Source organism: Budorcas taxicolor, chromosome 2 (genome assembly GCF_023091745.1).
Source record: "Budorcas taxicolor isolate Tak-1 chromosome 2, Takin1.1, whole genome shotgun sequence".
Classification (NCBI taxonomy): domain Eukaryota; kingdom Metazoa; phylum Chordata; class Mammalia; order Artiodactyla; family Bovidae; genus Budorcas; species Budorcas taxicolor.
In genome coordinates this window covers 5207698-5232250 of record NC_068911.1, presented here as the reverse complement: position 1 = coordinate 5232250, position 24553 = coordinate 5207698, and the positions used below count along the sequence as shown (strand labels likewise).

The window sequence follows — 24553 nt, the reverse complement described above, 5'->3', positions numbered from 1 at the left end:
CTGATTTTCCACGTCGTTCTAATGCTCTGATGAATCTGAGAGTTCTTTTGCAGTGTGTTTAGCTTGTTTTTTGCTGTGAGTAAGGGAGTGACAACTTCGAAGCTTTTTACGCACTGGAGCAGACGTCAGAAGCGCCCTTACAGTTGGTTCTAACCAACAGCAGTCAGGTATGCCTGTGCTCATAATGGATGGATCCTGATGGAGTCCCTTTAACTACAGTATTGTGAAAGGCTGTGAGGTGGAGAAAAGTGGAGTGTATTCTGTTGGATGGAAGGAGATTGAAAATTTTCCTTTGGGGACCCTGGGAATGAAGGAGGCAGTCGATGAGAGAGGAGATGAGCTTAGAAGAGTTTGGTGTCTGTTTCTCTCATTCTGTAATTCTTAAGGGTTCTTCCAGAGCATTTAAGAGATATATATACATATACACACACACGTGTATATATATAATGTATAAGGCTTACCAGGTGGCGCCAATGCTAAAGAATCTGCTGCTGATGCAGGAGACAGAAGAGACAGCGGTTCAATCCCTGGGTCAGGAAGATCCCCTGAAGGAGGAAATGGCAACCCACTCCAGTATTCTTGCCTGGAAAATTCCATGGACAGAGGAGCCTGGTGGACTACAGTCCATGGGTCACCAAGAGTCAGACACAGCCAAGCACACACGCCATATTTGTATAAGGAGCAAAAAATAATAAAACATGGTGACTAATTACAAGTTGACAGCCTCGTACATGGACTTTATTTCAGGAAGATGAGTGCTCACCCAGAAAATGGCTTGTTGAGTCGGGGGGTTCTGTTGGCGTATGTCATGCATTATGGGGCTCACTTGCTCCTTCTGCCTGGGCACGCACACCTTACCAGCCAGCATTTCTCTTCAGTGCTCAGGATAGAATCACACCCACCCAAGCCTGTGAAGAGCGTGTTCTGGTTACCACCCGCTCACTCCTTTGGCATCGTGCCTGTCTGCACGTTGTTCATTTGCACAATTTCCATACTGACAGAGAGAGGAGCCCCTCCATCTACCTGCACCCAGGGAATTGGGCGGACAGCGCTGAGAGATGTTCTGAGACGCTGGCAGGTTGGGTCACCCGTTGCTGGTCACTAATGACGGGCTCTGTGCTGCCTCAGTGTTGATGACCCTAAGTGCGCATCTGTTTGTTTTTTAACATCTCCCACCTGTGTATAATTTGCTTTTACTTTCATTGTATTTTTTCTGCATCACATTAGGTATTTGGAAAACTCTCAGGAAAAGTATAGCCTTTTTACTGTAACTTTTTTTAAAAATCACTTTTCCTTTAATTCATACGGTATAACTTTAGGCCCATCGTGGGTTGGCTTCCACCTTGTCATTTTATTGTCCGATTCCACTTGAAGTCACGTGGAGGAAATAGTGTGTGACTCAGTCATTGCTCTGTACTCTCCAGAAATAACAGATGTTGTGTGTATCCATGATCAAATACAAACGCGAAATAACACTTAGGCCTACAAGTTCTGTGTCCCTGAAGTCTGCTAGTAGTTTCCCTCTGGCCCCTCTAAACTTACGCCATGAACTGATGATTAGTTATCTAGTTGAAAATATATTAATAGTGCCATGACTAACCCACGTTTCAGATGAAAACCTTGTGTTCATACAGATAATACTTTTCAAAATTTTGTTTTTTAACTTTTAAAGTCCATACTGCCTATTGGTTAAACCTGTGTATCTTCATACAGTATTGTCCAAAGTGTTAGATCTGTTCATGGTTCCTAGAATTAGAGTGATACCACCAAGAGCTATTATTTGTATGAATTTTAGAGAAAAAAATTGATGGAAGACCTTGATTTTTTAGTTGTCTCAACGTCATGATTTTGAAAAATAGGTATATATTTCAGTTCCTTTAATACTACCATTTAAGAATATAATTTATTCAGACTAGGTCACATTACTTACTATGAGTTTCTTCCCAAAATATTGACTCAAAACCTAAAAGGGACAAAAAGGATATGATTGATCCCGTACATACGGCGCTGTAGTTCCTGGGACCAACATGTAGATTCCTGTTTGGGCGTTTACTTAGTTCTGCTCCACTGGATTCTAGGCTATGCTTTCTCAACTGCTCTTTCTTTTTTCAAAACAATTTTTTTCTTCCAAAATGTAATTTATGAAAAAGTAGTTTACGGAGCTAAGAGTAAAACGTGTGTGATTCCACATCTCAGACATAAAGTAACGCTAGCTTTATTAAGAGTAAACTTCTGTAGATTGAACATAAAGGCTTTTTTCATTTTCTGTTCCAAGATACTCTTTGGGCAGCTTGCACAATCACAGGAAAGATGTTTTTTAATCCTTTTTATGCCTGAGGACTCAGAAGTTGCTGCTCTGAGGTCGGCATTTAAATTCCACCAACAGTGAGGGACTTAGCAGGGGTAGGGTTAGGCGTTCCGTTCCTGCCCGCAGAGTGAATGGTCTGTTTCACTGGGCCCTTCATCAGGCTCTGCAGTGGGGAGGGGGCGCGGGCGGCCGGGGCTCTCAGGTCAGGCCCAGCACCCGCTTCAGCGGTGCTGGTGTTCTCACAAGCCCAGACTTATGGCAGCATGTGTGTTGGAGGTCGATGTTATATAAGATTGTAGAAATTTAAAAATAAGTAAATAAAAGATTGTAGAAATAAAGTTCTTGACAACATGAAAAAAAAAATTGTGAACACTTTCCTCCTAGCCTGAATCATTCTGACTGATTTAAGCAAAATTATTTTAAGTAGATCTGATTTGCTCGGAATAGGGTGCTTGCTTTTCAAATAATTGGTTTTTGTTGTTGTTTATTATTCATCTCCAACCGGGAGTTATTTATGGGTTTAAAATAGATGTGAAGTTTATTAATATTTCACCTCATTATTTCAATACATGAAACGACATTAATGTAATTATATTCTTGGTCAGATAAAGGCTTCCTTTGTGAAGAGCTCTGGTTTGTGTATTTGTTTCATGTTGAGCTTTAGGAGAACTGAATCACAGGATAAATGGAGTCAGGATCACTGAAGATGTACAGTGGGTGCCTCGATACCCTGGCAGGGGCCCTCACTCTCATGATTATCCAGCGAGCAGTTCCTGGAATCACATGGTGCCTAGGGGCTTCCGTACCTCTAACTTATTAACCCGGTTATATCTTCCCAGGAGATTCTCTGTCCCCACCACCCACCATGGTCATTTTCAGCAACACCATTCATGGTGGGCTTCAGGCTGAGGAGTTGGTTTATCTGGGACACCATGGGAGGGAGTGACATTTTACATGTAGAATTGGAGAGCCCCCTGGCACCTGGGAGGAAGAAGATCCAGAAAAGAACGGGCTGGGAGTCATGAGGAACGAGAGCTAGAAAGAGGAGGGCAGCTCCTCCGAGGTCCAGCTGGCAGGTTGACACATGTGGGGTGGGCGGGGCATCTGGGGAGACTCCCCCACCTCTGCTGGAGCGGGTCATCTAGTGAACACAGACGTCCCGTGTCATCCCCACGGGCCGCCTCTGCTGGGCAGGGGAGGGCTGGCACGTTCGTCACCCAAGGAAACAGGATGAATCAGGGCACAGTTCCACCCCCAAGCTGGCCCAAGCGATGGCACCAGGGAGTGAGTCTTTGTCCATGAGTGTGACACATGGGTGGGGCGTCAGCCCCTAGGACTGGCCGGCTGGCTGCCCGGAGCTGGGGTCAGAGAAGACGGTGAGTGCACTGGTAGGCATGCTGAACACGAGGTACCCAAGAGGATGGCAGGTGGGCGTGTCCAGGACGGGCTGAATTTCTGAGTCTGAAGATGAGGAAGAGCCTAGGCTGGCCCTCCTGGAGTCAGGTGTTCTCAGGTGTCCCCAGAGCTGGGCACAGTAGAGTCCTTCGCACAGAGGTGCTCGCCGAAGCCTGAGTCCAGTCCGCAGCCTTTCCCTCTTTCCCCGCGCCTGCCGCAGTCACCGTCTTCATTCTGCCTCCTCAACAGCCGCTCAGTTTTGCCCAAAGAGCTCCTTTTCACCTGCCCACTGAACTGAAGGATGGTTCCCCTGGCACATTGTGTGGTTGGTATGACTTGGTGGTGGTCCAGGTGACGCTGTTGCTCCCAGTTCTTGGATATCAGACCCATCTGGTTCCTGTAGAGACCTCCGTTGGCAGAGGGAGGCTCTTGTTCCCTTCTAGAAGCCGGGAGGCAGCACTCTGCTACACACTGCAAGAGATGCGCCTGGAGCATCTAGCTGCTTTTTGGAGCAACAACTCCTTTGTCCTGGAATGTGTAGCCCCAGGAGACAGAACAAGGTCCCTGCTGCGGTTTCCCAGTTTTTTGTTTTGTTTTGTTTTTTTTAGATTTTCCAGAGCGATAGCAGAACTAATATAAGAAAAAGAAAATAACCTTTATCTTTTATGCCTGACAAATAATCAGATTACCCAGGGGATTAGATCAGAAATGAGTCATTTGTTCCTATAATTAGTTACTATAATGACCAAGATAATCTTTTGTAAGAGAATTTAACAATTAAACCGGATAAGTAGGATTCAGGTTAGGAAATGGGTAAATAGCAAGAGGACAAGGGGAGTTTGAAGACAGAGCCGGCGGGTGTTGTGGGGTGTTGTGTTGTTGTGAGCTGTGCCCGTCGGGTGTCCACCCCTCCTGTTGGGCCACAGCCAGTGTTCCCAGTGCCCCAGGGCCTGGTGCCCACCTGCCCTGGGAGCAGCTGCGGACTAGACTTCAGCCACCATTTACTTCCCCTCGTATCTTTACAACACACCGCACCATGGCTTTTCGTCCTAACATCCCTGATTTTGTTCACAGGCCATGTTCTCATAGAGATTTCGAGTATCCACAAGAAACTCAACGAGAGTCTTGATGAAAATGTATGTGAACAGTTTTTCTATTTACCAAATATACTTATTTTATTTTGCTTCAAGTCTCAAACCTGGTCTCAATTTTTCACTTGTGTTCACAGTTCAAAAAATTCCATAAGGAGATTATCTATGAGCTGGAGAAGAAGACAGAGCTTGATGTAAAATATATGAATGTGAGTACCAGATTTTGCTTCACCTGCCTTGGGAGAAGGCAATGGCACCCCACTCCAGTACTCTTGCCTGGAAAATCCCATGGACGGAGGAGCCTGATAGGCTGCAGTCCATGGGGTCGCTAAGAGTCGGATACGACTGAGCGACTTCACTTTCATTTTTCACTTTCATGCTCTGGAGAAGGAAATGGCAACCCACTCCAGTATTCTTGCCTGGAGAATCCCAGGAACGGGGGAGTCTGGTGGGCTGCCGTCTCTGGGGTTGCACAGAGTTGGACACGACTGAAGCGACTTAGCAGCAGCAGCAGCAGCCTTGGGTGGAGGGTGCCCGGGGTGGGGAGCCTAGTTTTCAGGGAGGCTGTGCTCACCTGATGGCTGAGCCTAAGGAGAGCTTCCCCACAGTTGAGTTGGCGGCAGCAGCGAATAAGAAGGCCGCAATACCCCGTTAAAACACAGCCAGAGTAGCTGCCTGCCAGTTTGCCTGGTGCTTCAGTAAAACAGGTGCAACGTTTACCTTACAGGCGACTCTCAAAAGATACCAAGCAGAACACAGGCATAGATTAGATTCTCTGGAGAAATCGCAAGCTGAATTGAAGAAGATAAGAAGGAAAAGTCAAGGAGGACGAAATCCATTCAAATATGAATGCAAAGAGATTGAGGTAAACTTTGCAGCACTGTGTTACTTTATTTTGGGGCGGATGGTTTATACAGTTAATGGGAGGCATGCTCATCTCAGTCAGCCTATACTTTATCCATCAGATGTGCTGCTGCTGAAAGTCAAAAATAAACATTTTGACTTGGTGGGAGCTGAAGGCCGCGGAGTTCCCCAGAGTTAAGAATAATTAGTCAAGAGCACTAGTGTTTTCTCCTGACTTCGGGAGAGTGATAAGCATTGTGTCCCCATTTTACAGATGGGAAAAGTGAGGCTTTGGTTAACTCACATGGTTGGCACTTGTAAATGTGATTTGATCTTGAACTTTCTGGTTCCAAAACCCATTATTTTCCAGTGAAACATGATCCTGTCCCTGGAGTAAAAGTAATATTTTATGCAAATTGCCAAGTGGAATGTAGGGCCTTTGGCAACCTCTCTCCAGGCATGGATCAGGGACCTTAATGAGAATGTTGATAAGTGCTCAGATCAGGTTAGGGCTCTGTTGGTCTGTCTAATGTTTATCTGCCCTCAGCATTCACTCCATTATCAAAATAAATCAGCTGTAAAGATAGCAGGAGATAAGTGTCAGGCTGAGTAGCTGTTTGGTTCCTCATGTCATACTTGTATAATTATTATTTATTTTCCTAGTATGTAGAAACCATTACTTCTCGCCAGAATGAAATCCAGAAATTTATTGCAGATGGTTGCAAAGAAGCCCTGCTTGAAGAGAAAAGGCGCTTCTGCTTTCTGGTCGACAAGCACTGCAGCTTTTCAAGTCAGATACACCATTACCACATGCAGGTGGGCGCAAGAGCAAACGTTTCCCTCACATTTAAACGCCCTCGACGTGCTTCACCTTCTGTAGGTGCCCCAGTAGAAAGCAAGGGGCTCATTTTGCCAAGGAAAGTATTCTAAGGAAATCATTTTTGACCAACTTGAATGAGTAAGCTTTTAGAAATGTAGATGAAATGGTCAAATGTTTGCTTATCATGTTGAATTTAGTAACACCCATTCATATTTAATCAGTGGCTGAGAAGTGGCACTTTTTCCCCTTTTCTCACCCATGACCCAGCCTCTCTCAGACTTTCCCTGATGCATCTTCAGCGTCAGTGCCTTCACCAGAACCACTGGGGGAGTCCCGCCAGCCCGCACCCCACCTGGGTGGTCTGAAAGGCTCACCGGGGGGCCCATGCAGATGGTGTTGCTGGAAATCCTGCCCTAGGCCACAGACCCCGTCCCAGCTTGAGGACAGCTGGACGGGGGCCCTTCACTCTCCTCAGGGTGCATGTGTTCCTGGCGCCATCAGCCCCGTGCCTAGCATTGTCGCCCTCCTTCAGCACGCACAGTTTGAGGTTACCCTTCCAGGAGTCATCACAAACTTTGTCCTAATTTCCTTCCCTCTTTTTTTTTTTTAAATATATAAAACTATGGACTCTATTGGGCTTCTGTAAGCATCCAAAACTAGCAGTGACTGAGGTCAAATATTCACTGTTATTCATGATGAAGTAATCTAGAGAGCACTGCATCATGTGAGAAGCGTTCTAAAAGCTTGAATATAGGGCTGCTTCCTTTTTGGGGGAACCTGGCCTTGTATGCATGCATATATCATAGGTTACATACTCCATAAACTTGAAGGAATATTCAGATACCAAATCTAAATACCCATGATCTCCAATTGTCACAGAAAAGAAAAACAAACCTGCTGCATTCTATGATGACATCTGTCCCCAGCACTTCTGTAGTAGCTTTGGCATTGTTTCCATGGTGAGGGTGTCCGCCGGTGGGGGCCGGAAGCAACCTTGAAGCTCTCTGTGATGACACCCCGCCTCCCCCAGCGATGGGGCAACTTGGTCTATTTCCAGAGAGCTCTGGCAGTTGACAGAGTCTTCCGCACACTGCACCTTGGGTCCCAGTTATGTTTGTCCGCGTGACGCAAGCCAGATTCCCTTCTTTCTCTACCAGAAGTCTCTCTGGTGCCTTCCCTGGCCCCAGCGCTTTCAGTGGCTCCTTGGACACAGCAGCAAAGGCCATTGGTCCCTGGCATGTCCAGGCCACAGGCAAGGGACAGGGGTGGGGCGAGAGGCAGGGTTTAGGATTCATATCGGCACCCCCAGACCACGCCTGATGAACACAGAGTCTAGATGAAAACAGTACAATTGTTACGAAAATAGTTTCACAAAAGGTGCTCTACTTCCCTTTTCCAACTAAATTGCTGCCTAGAAAGTGGGGTCTCATAAGGGCTCCCAGGAATCCGGGAGTCCAGTCAGAGGAAGAGCCAGGGTGTGGGAGGCAGGACAGACACCTCTGCCTCTGGGGCTGGGCGGTCTCAGTGCTGTCTTTCTGAGTCTCTGCCGCCCAGCTGCTGCCTGCCCAAGGCCCCTGCCGGCCTGTGGTCAGGACTTCCACTCAGCACTGCGCTGACCCCAGAGAACCACCACGCTCCGCCTCTGGTCCCCCCGTCTCGTAGAGCACCTTCTCAGGACAGATCTGAGTCACCCCTCCAGTGCACCAGGCCTCTTTCTCCGGGGTTAAGTCCACTCCTGGTCCTCTTGCTCCCTCAGAGGCGCTTCTCATGGAAGGGGTGGGAGGAAGACACAGGGGTCGGCAGCTCTCGGGCCCCTGAGAAACACGGGGGTTAACACAGATTGTTCCACCTTCCGTCTTAGTTCTGAACTTCTGAACCATCATCAATCCTTGTACTAGCCTGAACTTGACCCACACGGAGGGAGATGGGAAATCCCTTTACAACAGGAGCCTACGTGCTCCTCAGCAAGCAAGACACAGCAGATCCTCACAGCTGCCTCGGCTACTGCCTGAATTCAGCTCCTCGCTCCTACACTTCGGTGGTGAGCCAGGAGTCTGAGTAGTGGCAGTTACCATCTGTGTCAGTCCTTCTAACAGTACACGCTTGTCTGTCTTTGGTTTCGTTTCTCTTGAATTTATAGTCTGCAGAACTGATCAATTCCAAACTGCCTCGGTGGCAAGAAACCTGTGGTGATGTCACCAAAGTGCCAGAGAAAATCATGAATATGATTGAAGAAATTAAGACCCCGGTCTCCACCCCGATGTCCGGAACGCCTCTGCCTTCACCCATGATCGAGAGAAGCAGCATGGTAAGAGCTGGTCGTCACCTCAAGGTTTCAGCCAGATTTGCACAACAGAGCAAGGCCGCCTTTGTCAGTGGAAAGCACGGGCCACCCGTATCACTTCCAGGGCCTACCTTTCCTCACTGTGACTTCACCCTTCCAGCAGCGCAAACACCAGACGTGGCCCCTCTCTCTCCCCGAGGCCGGGCCTGTCCCCAGACACACGCTGTTGCCTGCCACTTCTCCCCCCGCCCAGTGCCAACCGCTGTCCCTACAGAGATGCCCTTGACAGTCTGGCCCGTAACACAGCAGGCAGGGTGATCCTGGCTGGATTGCAAAGGCCAGAACCTCAACAAGCAGCGGAATGTTAGCGACAGAGGATTCTGAAAACTTTCAGGGAGGGGAAAATGGATTACTTATTACAAAGAAAAGAGAATCCCAATGAAACCAGACTTCTTTTTAGAAAACTAGGTGTCAGAAAGTAATGGACTAATGCACTCAAAATTCTGTGGGAAAATACTTTTAAATGGAGAAGCTCGAGCCAAGCAGCATTTAAAAGGGAGCCTCGAAACCCCCAGAGACAGAAAGTAGATGAGTGCTGTTCAAAGGCTGGGGAAATGGGGAGTAACTGCTTTAAAAAGCGAGGGGACTTCCCTGGGAGGCCAGTGGGTAAGACTCTGCACTTCCACTGCAGGGGCCGAGGGTCCACTCCCTGGTCAGGGAACTAAGATGCACAGGGCAGCCAAAATAAATAAATAGACAAAAGAAGGGGGTATTCTTAACATAATTAAAAATGCGGCATTGCCCTGCCAACAAGAGAATTTGGGGAAGAAAATGGAATTTAAAGCATGTAATGCAAAACAGCCCTGGGGCTCGATCTCTAATGCCATTGCTGTGTTATACTCGGATTAAACTAATAAGGAATTTTTTACAGGTTGGGCAAGATTGTGACAGCCTTTCTAAATACCCACCAAAGATCCCCGCAGCCCCTTCAGCCAGAGCCTTGACCAGCCCTTTGATCGATCTGTTTAAGAACCCAGCCACAGTCTCACAGGACTCAGAAAGAAAAAATAATTTAACAGGTGAGCTGTTTAGTTGAATTTCCTTTAAAATACCTTTAAATTTCTTAAATATTTAGGTAAGTGTGCCTTGAGATCTACATCCATAGAGTCACAAAGAGTCGGCCATGACTGAAGCAACTTAGCACACATGCACATCGTGAGCTAGAAGTAAATACGTGTGTGTGGTAGCACTGGCTCCACGCTGGCTCAGGGGAACTCACACCTCCAGACAGGATCCAGGTGGATTCTAAAACTGTAAGACATGTTGCGTCAACAGATACGACTTCTGTATGCTGATGGATGTTTCCACAGAGTAAACATACTATTCAAAGGTATCACATTTTCAATCCATGCAATAAAACAGAGCCTCAGGCTGTGTTCCACATCTACTGGCAGCTGAGATAAAATCTCCTCTTTCCAATGAAACAATGAAACTTGACAGAAATTCACATATCACAGTTGTGGTTCCTGGTCTCACCAGTAGGCTTCGATTGAATTATACTCAGTGTTTTTCATCATCTCTAACAGAGCATGTCAAAATTCTCCAAGCCAGGCTTCAGCAATACATGAACCATGAACTTTCAGATGTTCAAGCTGGTTTTAGAAAAGGCAGAGGAACCAGAGATCAAATTGCCAACATCCGCTGGATCATGGAAAAAGCAAGAGAGTTCCAGAAAAACATCTATTTCTGCTTTATTGACTATGCCAAAGCCTTTGACTGTGTGGATCACAATAAACTGTGGAAAATTCTGAAGGAGATGGGAATACCAGACCACCTGACCTGCCTCTTGAGAAACCTGTATGGAGGTCAGGAAGCAACAGTTAGAACTGGACATGGAACAACAGACTGATTCCAAATAGGAAAAGGAGTATGTCAAGGCTGTATATTGTCACCCTGCTTATTTAACTTCTATGCAGAGTACATCATGAGAAACGCTGGGCTGGAAGAAGCACAGGCTGGAATCAAGATCGCCGGGAGAAATATCAATAACTCAGATATGTGGATGACACCACCCTTATGGCAGAAAGTGAAGAGGAACCTTCAAAAGCCTCTTGATGAAAGTGAAAGAGGAGAGCGAAAAAGTTGGCTTAAAGCTCAACATTCAGAAAATGAAGATCATGGTATCCGGTCCCATCACTTCATGGCAGATAGATGGGGAAACAGTGGAAACAGTGTCAGACTTTATTTTTGGGGCTCTAAAATCACTGCAGTTGGTGATTGCAGCCATGAAATTAAAAGACGCTTACTCCTTGGAAGGAAAGTTATGACCAACCTAGATAGCATATTAAAACACAGAGACATTACTTTGCCAACAAAGGTCCGTCTAGTCAAGGCTATGGTTTTTCCAGTGGTCATGTATGGATGTGAGAGTTGGACTGTGGAGAAAGCTGAGTGCCAAAGAATTGATGCTTTTGAACTGTGGTGTTGGAGAAGACTCTTGAGAGTCCCTTGGACTGCAAGGAGATCCAACCAGTCCATTCTGAAGGAGATCAGCCCTGGGATTTCATTGGAAGGACTGATGCTGAAGCTGAAACTCTAGTACTTTGGCCACCTCATGCGAAGAGTTGACTCATTGGAAAAGACTCTGATGCTGGGAGGGATTGGGGGCAGGAGGGGAAGGGCATGACAGAGGATGAGATGGCTGGATGGCATCACGGACTCGATGGACGTGAGTTTGGGTGGACTCCAGGAATTGGTGATGGACAGGGAGGCCTGGCGTGCTGCAATTCATGGGGTCGCAAAGAGTCGGACACGACTGAGCAACTGAACTGACTGAACAAAGCATCCATGCTTTCTGGAAACTTCAGTTTCAACTGTTAACGTTTCTTAACCCAGCTGACATGCTCTGAATAAATCAGGAACACATCTTATCTGCAGGCATTTCTGATGGCTTCAGCCAGGCTCCACTCTAGCCTGCAGAACCTTTGGTGTCCAGGACCTCAAGACTGTGGTGGCACTGGGCGTGTGGGGGTCTCACAGGCCCTTTGGGGGAGAAGGTCATGGCAGTCACACAGGGCTCTGCTAGCGAGTGTCCACAGGCTGTCCAGTGCGTGCAGCTGTTGGGGAAGAGATGAGACTTTCAGAACGTCAGCTGCAAAGATGACACTGTAGTCACTCACCTTTGAGTTCTGTATATATAACACAAGGTGAAAGCATACAGCACTGTGTGCAGCCCGGTCATTCACATGATTTTTTGGTTCTTGTTGGAAAAGTTAAATGAAAATCACTGGATTCGGTGCAACCTTGATAATGAGAGTAGACGGCATGTCAAGCAGAGAACAGAGTAGTGTCAAAAATTTCTGAGGACGATGCAGAAAGAGATTCTGCAGTTTTATAGTAAATAGTAGGCTAGTAAAATTTGAGTGGAAAAAAAGGTATCTGGAAAAAAACGTTTCCATTCCATTTTTTTGCGGGCGTTGGGGTGGGCTGGTGAAGACCAGCCTGCGTTTGAGCTGAGACCTGACAGCGCAGCGAAGGCTGTGAAGTCGGGCCGCCCATATCGGGCTCATCTGGTTCCCGGCTCTGCCTGGGCGCCAAGGGCGGGGTTGGTACGTGGGGTGAGGGGGGCGAGGTCAGCACGTCCTGCCCCACTCGCAGGTGAGCGGCCACACTGTCCCCAGTGTCCTCCTCTCTTGTGGCACAGGCCCTGGGCGGTTTGGTCTGACTGAGCTGGTGCCTGACAGCGCTTCCGCGAGCTGTGGTGGGTGAGCGGGGCGGGGAGAGGCACGGGCCGGGTGGCGTGGAGCACTGGCCTCTATGGGCCGTCCCGAGGGACTCCATGCAGGTGAGGCTGGGCCACACGGCTTTATCCTCTTGGTCTGAAGAGCCTTCAGCCACAGGGCTCCTCCTCCAAGAGGCCTCGGGCCAGGCTTAGGCACCGTCCCTGTCTGTTGCTGTCTGTCCAGCCACAGGTGGAAGTGTGGGGATAGAACCAATTGGCATCTCAGTGGAATGAGTGTGGCGGTGATATGGGGTGGCCGGGTTTCTGGAGTCGGCGCCTTTGAACTCGCCCAGTCATCCTTCTTGGAAAAGTCATCGCTGCCCTGCTCACTTCCGACAGGTTCTTCCGTTGACCCCAATTTGCCTCGATCGGTTTCCGTGGCCTCTGGACTGAACATGGTGAAAAAGCAGAAAGTGAAAACCATCTTTCCGCACACGGCCGGCACTAACCAGACCTTGCTTGGCTTCGCGCAGGGAGACGTCATCACGCTGCTCATCTCCGAGGAGAAGGACGGCTGGCTGTACGGGGAGCACGATAGCACCAAAATGTGGGTCCCGGGCTGGGTTGTCCACACCCCGAGGGCTCCCGTCGAGGCCGTCCTTGAGGGCAGATGAGTGCCTCCGCCCCAGCAAGGTCACACTTTAGTGACAGTTGTAGCCTAGTTAGCTGCCATTAGTCTATCCGCATTGTTCCCAAGCTGTTTTCTGTATGTGTGTGCATATAGAGATAAGTTTTTAAAAAATTTTGGCCACACTGCATGGCACATGGGATCTTAGTTCCCTAACCAGGACCTGAGCCTCTACCCCCTGCACTGAAGCATGGAGTCTTGGCCACTGGGCCACCAGGGAAGTCCTATAAATTGGATGCACCAATAGGAGTCACCTCTGAAAGTAAAGGCACTCGTTTGTATGTGACTTCAGATTTCTCAGGATAACACTCTATGTGAGATCTGGCACATGAGTAGTGTGAATGCCAGTGTCCTCATTCCAACTGTGTGTGCACAAGCCTTCCTAGAAGGTTAAATTGAGTTTCTGTGTAGATTATTCAGGTACTAAGTTTAAGCCAAAATGGAAACAAAAGACACAAAGGGGATCCAAATAGAAATGACGTGTATGTAAGACGCCTCTGATGGGACGGAATGCAAGTGGCCCAGCCTACCCCCCCACCCCTGGCCCCGAGCAGTCCCCAGGCCGTTCCAGACATGTCTGTGGCCTGCGTGTCCGCCACCAGCACCCCAGCAAGGTTGTATTCCCCCCGCTTTCCGCCTGCAGGAGGGGCTGGTTCCCATCGTCCTACACGAAGCTGCTGGAGAACGAGGAGGAAGCCGCAAGCGAGCTGGCGCCAAGGTAGGAGCGCCTGCGGCTCGGCCAGCAGGGCCCGCGGGACCCCGGGTCCCCAGGCGCATGTGGGTGGATCTAGACAAGCGTCAGAGCCCGCGGTGACACCACGGCCGGGCTGGCAGGTGCTGCTCCACGTCTGTTCCTTCCCAATTGCCTGTGGTCCTGGCGCTATACCCTCCGCTGGGAAGAGACGCCCCCTTCCTGGCCCACAGCCCCTCCCAGTCCCGCTGCCCCACAGTGAAGTCCCAGGCCACGCACTGGGCCTGTCTGCGCTAGTGAACACATGCCCTGGAACATTCTCCCACGCTTGCCCTCTTCTCTCTTTCCCTCGCCAGCCACCCATCTTCAGTCCCCTCTCAGGCCTTTCCTCCGCCCTCTGCTCAGACACAGGGTCCTCGAGACCTGCCCTCGTCCTTTTTCCTTCTCGTGCTCCCTGAGCCACCGTGTCTGCTCCTGTAGCTCGAGTCACATTGAGGGGCTTCACTCAGCACCTCTGTGTCCCACCCAGGAATGACTGGCACTGCCGCTCAGGAGCTGGCCGCTTGCACTGACCAGGTCATTTCTTTCTCACACAACCGTGCGAGGTGGGGTCCTGGTTGAAAATTGAGGAAACGGGCACAGGGAGCCAGAAGTGATGGAGCCAGGACGAGACTAATGTAGGCAGGTCTCTCCCAGCCAAAACAGGAAGACCTCTGTGTGGGTTAGCTGGCTGTCCCGCGGGTCCTCAGAAACACGTCCCAATGGAACATGGCATCATCTTGACCACAAACCGCCTCGGCCACAGTGTCTGCCATGTCAGAACAACCCCCCGACCCATCCTGCTGTCCCCGGGACCGCAGACACTGCCCCAAGTCCTTCCATGACCCTTGCTCACGGCCAGCTGTGTCTCTGTCCCTTCTAACACAGCTCGGCTGCCATTGGCCAAGAAACAAGACTGAGTGTCTTTAGGGTGTTGAAACTCGAGTGCTTTCGCTGTATTTTCTGCTTAAACTGGATCAAGAGTCAGCCCCTAATGGAGCTAGTTTTCTCTCCTTTTGTCAAGTCTTTTAAAGAATCTCTTTAGAGTGTACATGTGCAAGCCAGCAGAAACACTGGCACTCCAGGACTGTTGCCTGGGAAATCCCTTGCACAGAGGAGTCTGGCAGGTATACAGTCCACGGGGTCACACACAGTGGAACGCGACTTAGCGACTAAACAGCCAGTCAAGAAGCACTGCAGTGCTGTGTGTGCTAATCTCCTCCCGCCCCACCGCTTGGCTCTCTAATCCAAGCGGTTCCTGCAGGAGGAGACGCAGGATGCCTGGGGTGCGGGGGCAGGTCTCTTCTAACCCGTGTCCTGCATTCCCGTCGCTAGCTTGGCGCCTGTCCGCAGCGTGAGTACCACGAACTTGGCAGAGAAGAGCACCGTCGTGATCCCCCCGCCGGACTACCTGGAGTGTCTGTCCATGGGAGCAGCCACCGCTGAGAAAGGAGACATCTCCCAGAAGGCTTCTAACCATAACGCCCCAGCGCCCAAACCAGAAAGCACACCTCCTGTGAGTAGGGCCCCGATCTGCCGGGCAGGTTCTGGGGTGCAGGGCCCCTTTCCCTCTGAGCAGGAAGGGGGTGACCCTAGGGCAGGGCACGCACTTGCTCCCAGGACCTGCAGATTCCGTCTGTCACGCAGCCTTTCAGCCACCTTAACTTCTGTGGTCCTCTTTGTTTTTATTTCATCTGTAAATGATGGCTGGCACCCATGAGGTCCACCATTTCCCAGACTGTGTCTGGTTTCAAGCTCTTCCTTTTTTTGATTATGTCTGCAATCCTTTCGTCCGGTAATCACCTTTCTCTGCACTTTCTTCAGTTTTCATATTGTTTTCTGGAGGAAGACTGAAGGTCCACAGTAGTGATCTAATCACCACACCTTCAGGAACTGTGCTGTGTAAGCCTGGGACTGGGACAGAGGCCGTGAGTCACTTCATCATCCCAGAGACAGTGACTTTGTCTTTGAGCCAGGCCCGGTGGGCTCTGGAGGAGCCGAGATAAACAGCCCGGCTCTGGCTCTGCTGGAGCTTAGGCTCTAGTGATAAGATAAGCAGCAGACAGTGAGAGACAAAAATGTCAGAGCTGGGAGCTCCGTTAGGGAATGGAGCCAGGTGCCATGAGGACAGGGGGTGTGGCAACAACTTGGATGGAGGTCAGGGGTCAGTTTTCCTGGGATGCTGACTCAGTGATGAGGTGGGCTGTGTCCACAGCTGTGGAAGCATCTGGAAGGCAGAGGCGGCCCGGTGCCCCGACTGGCCCCGCCAAAAGCTCTGGGGTGATTCCTGGGGAGCGCTGCCTGCTGAGGCCACCTCCACAGCCAGAGACGTCATCCTGAGGCGGGTGCGACCCTCGAGAGCAGGAGCCAAGGGAGGCACCTCCCAGAAGGGAAGAGCCAGAAGTTTACAGCTCCTGGCGGGGTGTACTCGGCAGGAGTCTAGAGGGGGTTCTTGTCCTCTTTCCCACAGCATAGATTATACAGCAGAGAAGGTGGAGAGGATGGAGGAAAAGGGGGTGACTGAGAAGGAAGGGGCTGGCCCGCCAGGAGCAGGGACGCGGGTACCCTGTGCCAGAGGGCAGCATGGGGAGGGGGTCGTGGCCGATATCTGCTATCTCAGCACCACGGGAAAGGTCGCCCTCAGGGCGGGCAGAGTGGCGCTGAGCGGGTTTGAAAGAAGAACCTGTGCCGTAGCTGTTCTCAGAGGGAGACGTGAGCGTGCTCCGGAGACGAGGGCACATAGGCGGCTGGTACTGCAATAAGCCCGGGCCGCTTCGCCTGCTGCTGCTTCGTCGTGGGTTTGTTCTTTCTGTGGTGCTTGCAGCAGCCAGGCACCCCACGGGGTGCCACCACCCCCAGGGGCCTCTGTTCGCCTCTGAGCGGTGCCGGGCGGAGTCAGTTACAGGGAATGAGGCTCTGAAAGATGGGCCCTGGGTACGGGGGGACTATGCCTGCCTCCTCGCAGGCTGCAGTGTGGGTGTGGGTCTGGAAACGCCGTTTTAGAATCTCATTCAGAAACATCTTTGGCATCTCTCCCTAGATAAGCACACTGCGCGACCCCTTGTTTCCACTGTTATCACTGCAAATCACTCCAGCTTTCTAACTCCAGAAATTACTTTCAGGATAGGGAGCGTTCCCATTTTGTTGGTGAGAGATGTCAAAACTGGAGACGCTGCTTAAAAGGGCAGATCAGAAATGCTGTTTCATTAAAGGGCCTGGTATATTTTAAAACAATACTCAAAACTATTTGGAAATGATCTTAAGGCACTTCTAAAAGCATAAAAATTCCTTTTGCTAAAAAAAAAAATCACCTTACAGTTTGCATGTCACAAAACTCAGGATCCAGGCGCACAGGCGTGGGCCTGCTGGTCTGCAGTGTCTTCTTCTACATTTGTCAGCTTTTTTTATGGAAAAATTCATACCACGTGGAAGTGGAAAGACTAATCTATTGATTTGTTCCCCCAGATAAATATATAATTCATTTATAATTCTTGTTTCATCTCCTCCCTACACATTCCCAGATCAGCAAAGCCAATTCCAGACTTCGTATTATTTCATCTGTAAATATGTTAAAGGTCCTCTTTTCTCACAAAACCAACTATCGTATTGTTTAAAATTGACATTAACTCCTGGATATCATCACCTGGTCACTTCAAATTTCTGATTGTCTCATTCTGATTGTCTCTTGATGGTATTGTTGTTTGAATCTGGGCCCAGGCCAGCTCCCCACACCATCGCTGGTGACCTGGCCAAGTCCCATGACTCGTCTTTCGTACCTAGAGATCTCCCCCAACTCTCTTCCTGTGTCATCTCTATGTAGAAAACCCAGTTACTAGTGCTAGAGGGTGTCCCCAGTCTGGATTTTGCTGGTTACGTCCACATGGTGTCCTTCATTGAGTTCCCCTTTGTCCCTTATTTCCAGCCTGGGGTCAGAATCTGCCGTTGCTTGTTGGCTGGCTTTGTGTGGTGGGAGCATTTCATGTGTGGTGGGGGCCAGTCCGCCTGCGGGCCAGTCTGGTGGATTCCTTCCGTGATGGCGACCATTGCCGATGATGACCACCCAGCTCTGTGACTCGGTAACGGTTGCACAACCAGACCTCAGGTGTAACGGGTTAGCTTCCAGACCATCTCAATAAAGAAAGTCACATGAGCTTTCAGGTTCCCAGTGCCTGTGAGAGTTACGTTTACATACACTGCAGTCTATTGGGTGTGCGATAGCACTGTGTCTAAAAAAGCAATGTATATACCTTAATTTCAAAATACCTTATTGATAAAAAATGCCAATTAGCTGAGTGTTCAGTGAATCGTACTAGTGACACTGAAGACCACTAATCAGTGATCACTATGCCTATGATAACCTGAAATATTGCAATGTGTGACACAGAGACATGAATTGAGCAAATGCCATTGGAAAAATGATGCCAATAGACTTGCTACAAGCCTTCCGTTTGTAAGGAGGAAAAAAAAAAAAACAGTATCTGTGAAGCACAGTCAAGTGCAATAAAATGAGGTCTGCCTGTATACTGCCTTTTAAGGTAAAAGAATCTTGCCCTAAAATCATAGCTAACACTGGAATTATAAATGAAAACACATTTTAGCTAACAGCACTGAATTCAGAAAACATGTTTTAACTTTCAGTGTTTTTACCCCGTGGATGAAGCTCAATGAAGAAGGCATCGGTGTGGTTCTCACCACACTGAATGGACAGAGTGAAAAAAATCCTGGCTTTAGATGTCGGCACAGTCCGCGATGATATTCGTTATTAAGCATTTGGCAGTTTAAATGCTCTCTAACTTTATTTTTAAACCTCCCTGTTGGCTGGATCATAACAGACTGTCAGGCCCAGGAGGCTGTCTTGAAAAGCACGAGGACCAGCTGGGGAGCCTTGTACACTGCGCCCACCTTTCTGTTCCTTCACTTCCTTGAGCAGCAGAGCCTTAAGCACGTCTCTCTCCCGAGGCCCAGGGTGGCCTGTGGCCGCCTCCCACCGTGGCAGGTCCTCGTGGAAGCTGCTGCCCTCCCACCAGGACCGGGTGTGCGGCCTAAGCTCACACCCTGGGCTCCCGTCTGTGCAGTCCTGGCGGCCCCCAGGCAGAAGCCCGCTCCCCACCGTGTCCTGGCGCCCTCGAGTCAGTAACTTAAGGTCTCCCAACAAAGCCTGAAACCCGATGTCTTCACTGGTGAATCCTGTGAAACGTTCAAAGAAGAATGAATGCCAGACCTGCTCCAACTGTCCTTGCAGGTGAAGAGGAGAGAACTCCTAACTCATTGTGTGAGGCCAGCGCGGCCCTGGCACTCGGGTCAGGCCCCCTTATTTCTGTCTCACAGGCCGGAAGGCTTTTTTCAATCTTTGATTTTATTATGATTAGTGGCCTTTAATTTTTGATTTCTTGGAAGAACATTTAACAGCCCTACCTATCTAATGAAAATGCCCTCCTCGTGTGAGTTCCCACGGTGATTAGTTGTTGCTGGTTTTGCAAATGTCAGAGTAATGAGTGTTGATGAACACTTTCCCTCATGATAAGGGAAACCTTCCATGAAAAGGGAACAGGCATAGAGTTGATACCTACAGCGAGGTCGCAGTGACGTTAGCAGCGAACATTTCCATGGCATCAGACTCCGCTGACCGACTGAAACCTTTGGTAAACACGGTCACCTGGCGCACGAAGAGGGCCTGCAGGTCCCGCCGGCCTCGTCCAGGGCGCGTTCCCTGACGAGCCGATTACAGTCCAGGCCTGCACCAGGCTCCAGGGAGACAAAACCGACCTGGGAGTCCAGTCCAGGGAGTGGTGATGAAGGGGCCGTGGAGGAAGTGTGGGGGCAGGAGGCGGGAGGGCTCCAGCTCCAGGGTGGGGCATCCAAAGTGGCTTCCTAGGGGCAAGCACATGAGCTGAGTCCTGGAGGAAGAGCTCTGAGGAAAGCCAAGGCCTTGCAGGCGGCAGCACAGGCTCTGGTGACTGGGTGGCAGCTGATTCCTATTCCATTTCCATCGCTTCGTCTCGGGAAGTAATGTTTCACGATCCTCTGCAAACTGCCGGAGATGAATCTGCACCTCTGTCACAGCCTTGGACACCGCTGCCTCTGCCCGCCCTGTCCTGTCTGAGACGAGCTCCTGCATCTCATCGGTACCAGGTCAAAGCAGCAGTCAAGCTGCAGGGCGGACAGGTAACCGGTGCTGCCCCCAAGAGAGCCCCTCAGGGCAGGTGCAGACGCCTGTTTTTCACTGGGTCCTGGTGGCCTCTTGCAAAGACAGGAGGCACAGAGTCGAGACATCTGTGAGTCAGTAAACCACCCAGAGAGTTGATGGGTCAGACAGAAATGTTCCAGAACCAGGCGGGTCAGACAGAAATGTTCCAGAACCAGGCAGGCCAGCAGAGTGGCCACTGGACACTGGGGCTGCTGAGCACTTGAGAAGTGGAGAATACAAAGAAGGAACCGAGGCTTGGATTTTAAATTCGTGTTTTAATTAGTCACATGGCGAGCAACCACCATATGGGACCGCCAGGTAGAGCTCACCTGAAAGAGAACAAGATTCCATTTAGAAACCGATCTGGAAGGTGATGGTCAAGGAGCAGGTCCCACGACAGGCCCGTCCAGGAGCCCTGAGGGCCGGAGCCTCAGCCCTGGGATTCCGTATCTCAGAGGTTCTCACGCCCGGCGGGGCTGGTAATTCCTCTTCCTTAAGCTGTTTACAGCAGCTGATAACGCTGCAGAAAACCAGGTTCTATTTCAGCCAAACACGGGGGTCCAGGGAAGCTGGCACAGCAGCTCGACGCGGGTATGTGTAGATTTTGCATTCACACAACCACCGAGCACTGTCAGTTACCGCAGTTTTGTTTGAACACCGGAATGCTTAGGGTACCCCTGGGGGCTGCCTCCCAGCGGCCGTGTCCTGGCTGCCGTGAACACTGGGGTGCGTGCAGCTCTTTGAATTACATTCTTATCTGGACATATGCTCAGGGGTGCAATTGCTGGGTCAGAGGGCAAGTCTGTTTTCAGTTTTTAAGGACCCTCCACACTGTTCTCCACAGTGACTACACCATTTTACATCCCCACCAACAGTGGAGGTAGGCTCCCCTTTCCTCACACCCTCTCCAGCGTTTGTCAATGACTGTTGTAGCCGGCTGGAGGGTTGCACCTCGTCGCAGCTTGGATTTGCGTTTCTCTAGTAATTAGTGATGTTGAGCACCTTTCCATGTGCGTGTTGGCCATCTGTGTGTCTTCTCTGGAGAAGTGTCTGTTGGATAAGCCTTCTGTCCACCTGTGGATTGAGTTGCTTTTGTTATTGCATTGTACAAGCTGACTGGGTCAGTGGCTCAGACAGTAAAGAAAACACCTGCAATGCAGGAGACCTGGGTTCGATCCCTTGATCAGGAAGATCCCCTGGAGAAGGAAATGGCTACCCACTCCAGAATTCCTGCCCCGAAAATTCCATGGACAGAGAAGCCTGGCAGCCTTTAGTCCATGGGGTCGCAAAGAGTTGGACACGACTGAGCGGTTAACACTTTCACTTGTATGAGCTATTTGTACATTTTGGAAAGCAAGCTTTTGTTGGCAGAATCGTTTGCAAAGACTTTCTCCCAGACCGTAGGTTGTCTTTCCGTTTTGTTGATGGTTTCCTTCACTGTGCAAAAAGCGTGTAAGTTGAACTAGGTCCCATTTGTTTTGTTTTTGCTTTTCCTTCTATTGCCTTGGGAGCCTGAGCTAAGAGAGCAATGCTGCTTTTTATGTGATATACGATTTTTATGTCAGAGATGCCTTGCCTGACAGCCCTCATTAGGACAGGGTGCTCCGGGCGGGTGTCTTGGTGCCTGCGTGCGTGTGCTGCTTGTGCCAACTGGAGCGGGCTCGAGGGGGCATGGGACGCGCACCAGGGCCAGTGGCTTCAGGCGGCCTGTTAAGAGTCATTTTCCCCTCCTTCCTCACGGCACGGGCTGTTACTTCCTGCCACTTCCCCACCAGGGCTGGACTTGGATGCATCTCCTTCACCGTCTTTGTTTCTCTCGAGTGTCGTGTCCCCAGATGACACAGCTCGTGAGACCCCGACCGAGCTTGGTTCACAGTTCAGTCGAGCTCCAAGGTTTCTGCCTCGAGGGCAGCAGGGGTGCCGACATTCAGCAAGCAGGGCCTTCTCTAAGATGAGGGCACAGGCGGGGGGGGACAGTGTCCTGCCCTGGGGACAGGCAGGAGGGGGGTTTCCGCTACCTGCCCTGCGGAGGCCGCGTCCAGGGAGGAAGGCTCAGCAGGAAGGTGGCTTCCCAGGTGGGAGGACACACCCACCACCCCTGAGCCACAGCCGGGACTCGGCCTCCCCCGGGTGCCCTGAGCACACGTGGGGCTGCACAGTGGGCATCAGGGAATGTCTGTAGAATCGTAAATGAGCCCTCCATCCCCCGTAACACAGGAACAGCCTACGCCAAGGCCTGCTGAGTGCGCCCTGTGGGGTCAGGCCTGGGGTCATGCTGACAAGTGGGGCAGCTGCTCTGGGCTTCCCCCCGAAAGGGAGACAGGGAATCGGGGTGCCAGGCTGACTGCCCTAGCGGTGGGGTTCCCCCTTGGAATGAGGTGGCTGGCCCCGGGTCTAGGCCACGGTGTCCAGAGGCCCAGGCCTGCAGGCACAGGTCTGAAGCAGCCCTGGGCCCCAGTCCCCCTGTGCCTTGAGGGTCTGTACATCCGGCACCACGTAGAGCCGCCCCCAGGGAGCGCCTGTCACACGGCGTGACACTGCCCCCTCCTGGGCAGCCAGCTCCGACAGCGAGCCTGTACGGCAGCAGCCGGAGCAGAGGTCTGGGGGTTGAGGACACGCCCTCACCTGGCCCCTGGCCACGCCAGGGCTCGGGCGATGGCAGTTGGCACCAGTCTGTGGGCACCAAAACCAACAAGGGTTCCTTTTGCCTTTCTGCTCCTCACGGCATCCGTCAGGACCAAGCTCCCGGAAGCCACCCTCAACCGCCGGCTCTCACCTAGACCAGGCGAGCAGCAGCGCCCAGCGCCTCCCGTTCTGGCCCCGATTCCTCAGGGGGAGTGTAGATGTCTCCTCCCCAGTGAATGGAGACGGGGCAGCTCTCTGCGCTGCTTTCAACAGCGCCGAGGGCTTCAGATGCCTGTACCCTCAAGTCTTACTGAACACGTCCTCTTTCTCTTTCCCACAGAACAATGCAAATGGGTTTGCAAAGCCTCCTTTCCTCAGGTAAGTTAACTCCCTCCCCAAGGGCCTCTCCCCCCAGCTCAGCCCAGGAGGCCTGGGCTCGCGACCTTAGTTCCCGACGAGGGACTGAACTTGGGCCCTTGGCAGTGAAAGTGCTGAGTCCTAACCACCCCAACCGCTAGGGAAGTACCCACCTCTGACAGAGGGGCACCCTCCTCTCTGTGGTCCTGCGTAGGGTGCAGGGGAGGGTCGTGGTGGGAGAGCCTTCCAAGACGGGCTCTCCCTTTGGATCAAGGCAGAAGTCAACCCCATCCAGCGCCCGACCCCCAGCTGCAGAGGAGCCCACAGGCCTGAGGCCTCGGGATCAGTCCGCTCCGAGTCCAAAACAAAACAATTAGTGCTTGTAACAGGTGGCGTGAAGAGAACCATCCCAGAGCGGAACTTTATAATGTTCAGGAAACGCCTGAAATTTATAGAAGTGTATGTTACAGAGCAAGGGTAATCACTGGCTGTTTTCAGATCAAATCCCTGTCTTGGAGTATTTCTGCCAACATTTTTTTCTCCCCTGCAGTGGAGAGAACCCCTTTGCTACTGTGAAACTCCGCCCGACAGTGACAAATGACCGCTCAGCACCAATCATCCGATGAGAAGGCGGCCCACAGCATTCTCCTGGTTCCTCGTTGGGCCCCATTCGGGAACAATAGGTTTGTGTGTGACAAGCGCCATCCAGTTGTCAAACTTCACCAGAGGGCGTCTGATTTTACCTGTATTCTACTTGAGCAAATCAGCACATTTTCTAAGTTAACAGAGTTGGATTTACACATTTCTTTAAGATAAATCATACTTTAGTTACAACTCAATCATTTAAAAGTTTTTTCCTATTCTGTTCAAAAATAGTAAATTTGGTTCCAATCCTTATTGTATCACTTTTTAATATTCTGATTATTTTTTAATAGCAAGAGTAAAGGATAGTGGATGCTTTTGTGACTGGCTTTCTGCACCCAAATGCAAATGAGATCAGTTTTGTAAAGCATGTGTTCTTAAATAGCACTGTGTACAAAGAAAATACTATATAAATTTGCATCCTAGCATGCAAATAATCTTAAGCAATATAAATTATGAGGATATTGTATAACACTTAATTCTAACTTAACTTTAAAATTTCTGTTTACTATAGCCCTAGCCAAGATGAAGCATCCCACAGGGTCTCGCGATTTAGACAGCTCTAGAGCCCTGAAGTTCCGCCTGGCTCTATCACAGTCGGGGTCTTAGTACTTGAGTAGTTCTCAGAGGGACTGAGCTTGGTACTGAGTTACCTAACTAGAATGACCTAAGGAAACCCACCAGGCTGTGCCTCACAGGGGCCTGGTTCACAGGGCGGCACCTGCCTCGGGAGACTCCACAGGCAGGAACCAGGCACCTCTCGCTAACCTAGATGACCAAAATTACCTCCAGCACTGTTTACTCTGAAACCTCTCGGGGTGCAAGTTTCCTTTTCAGTCGGGCCAGCAGCCCGATAAAGCCG

General features: G+C 50.5%; 1 protein-coding gene across 1 annotated transcript in view; it reads left to right on the top strand.

Moving 5' to 3' along the window:
- The window catches only part of BAIAP2L1 (BAR/IMD domain containing adaptor protein 2 like 1), a 63933-nt gene extending 40120 nt beyond the window's left edge, over nucleotides 1-23813 (top strand). The window contains exons 4-14 of the mRNA XM_052635802.1: nucleotides 4778-4839; nucleotides 4932-5003; nucleotides 5522-5659; nucleotides 6301-6453; nucleotides 8598-8765; nucleotides 9673-9820; nucleotides 12862-13069; nucleotides 13794-13868; nucleotides 15216-15396; nucleotides 23033-23070; nucleotides 23600-23813. Of these exons, the coding sequence (XP_052491762.1) occupies nucleotides 4778-4839; nucleotides 4932-5003; nucleotides 5522-5659; nucleotides 6301-6453; nucleotides 8598-8765; nucleotides 9673-9820; nucleotides 12862-13069; nucleotides 13794-13868; nucleotides 15216-15396; nucleotides 23033-23070; nucleotides 23600-23675 (1319 nt within the window). The 3' untranslated portion in view covers nucleotides 23676-23813. The remainder of the gene's footprint in view (nucleotides 1-4777; nucleotides 4840-4931; nucleotides 5004-5521; nucleotides 5660-6300; nucleotides 6454-8597; nucleotides 8766-9672; nucleotides 9821-12861; nucleotides 13070-13793; nucleotides 13869-15215; nucleotides 15397-23032; nucleotides 23071-23599) is intronic.
- The last annotated feature ends 740 nt before the right edge of the window (nucleotides 23814-24553 follow it).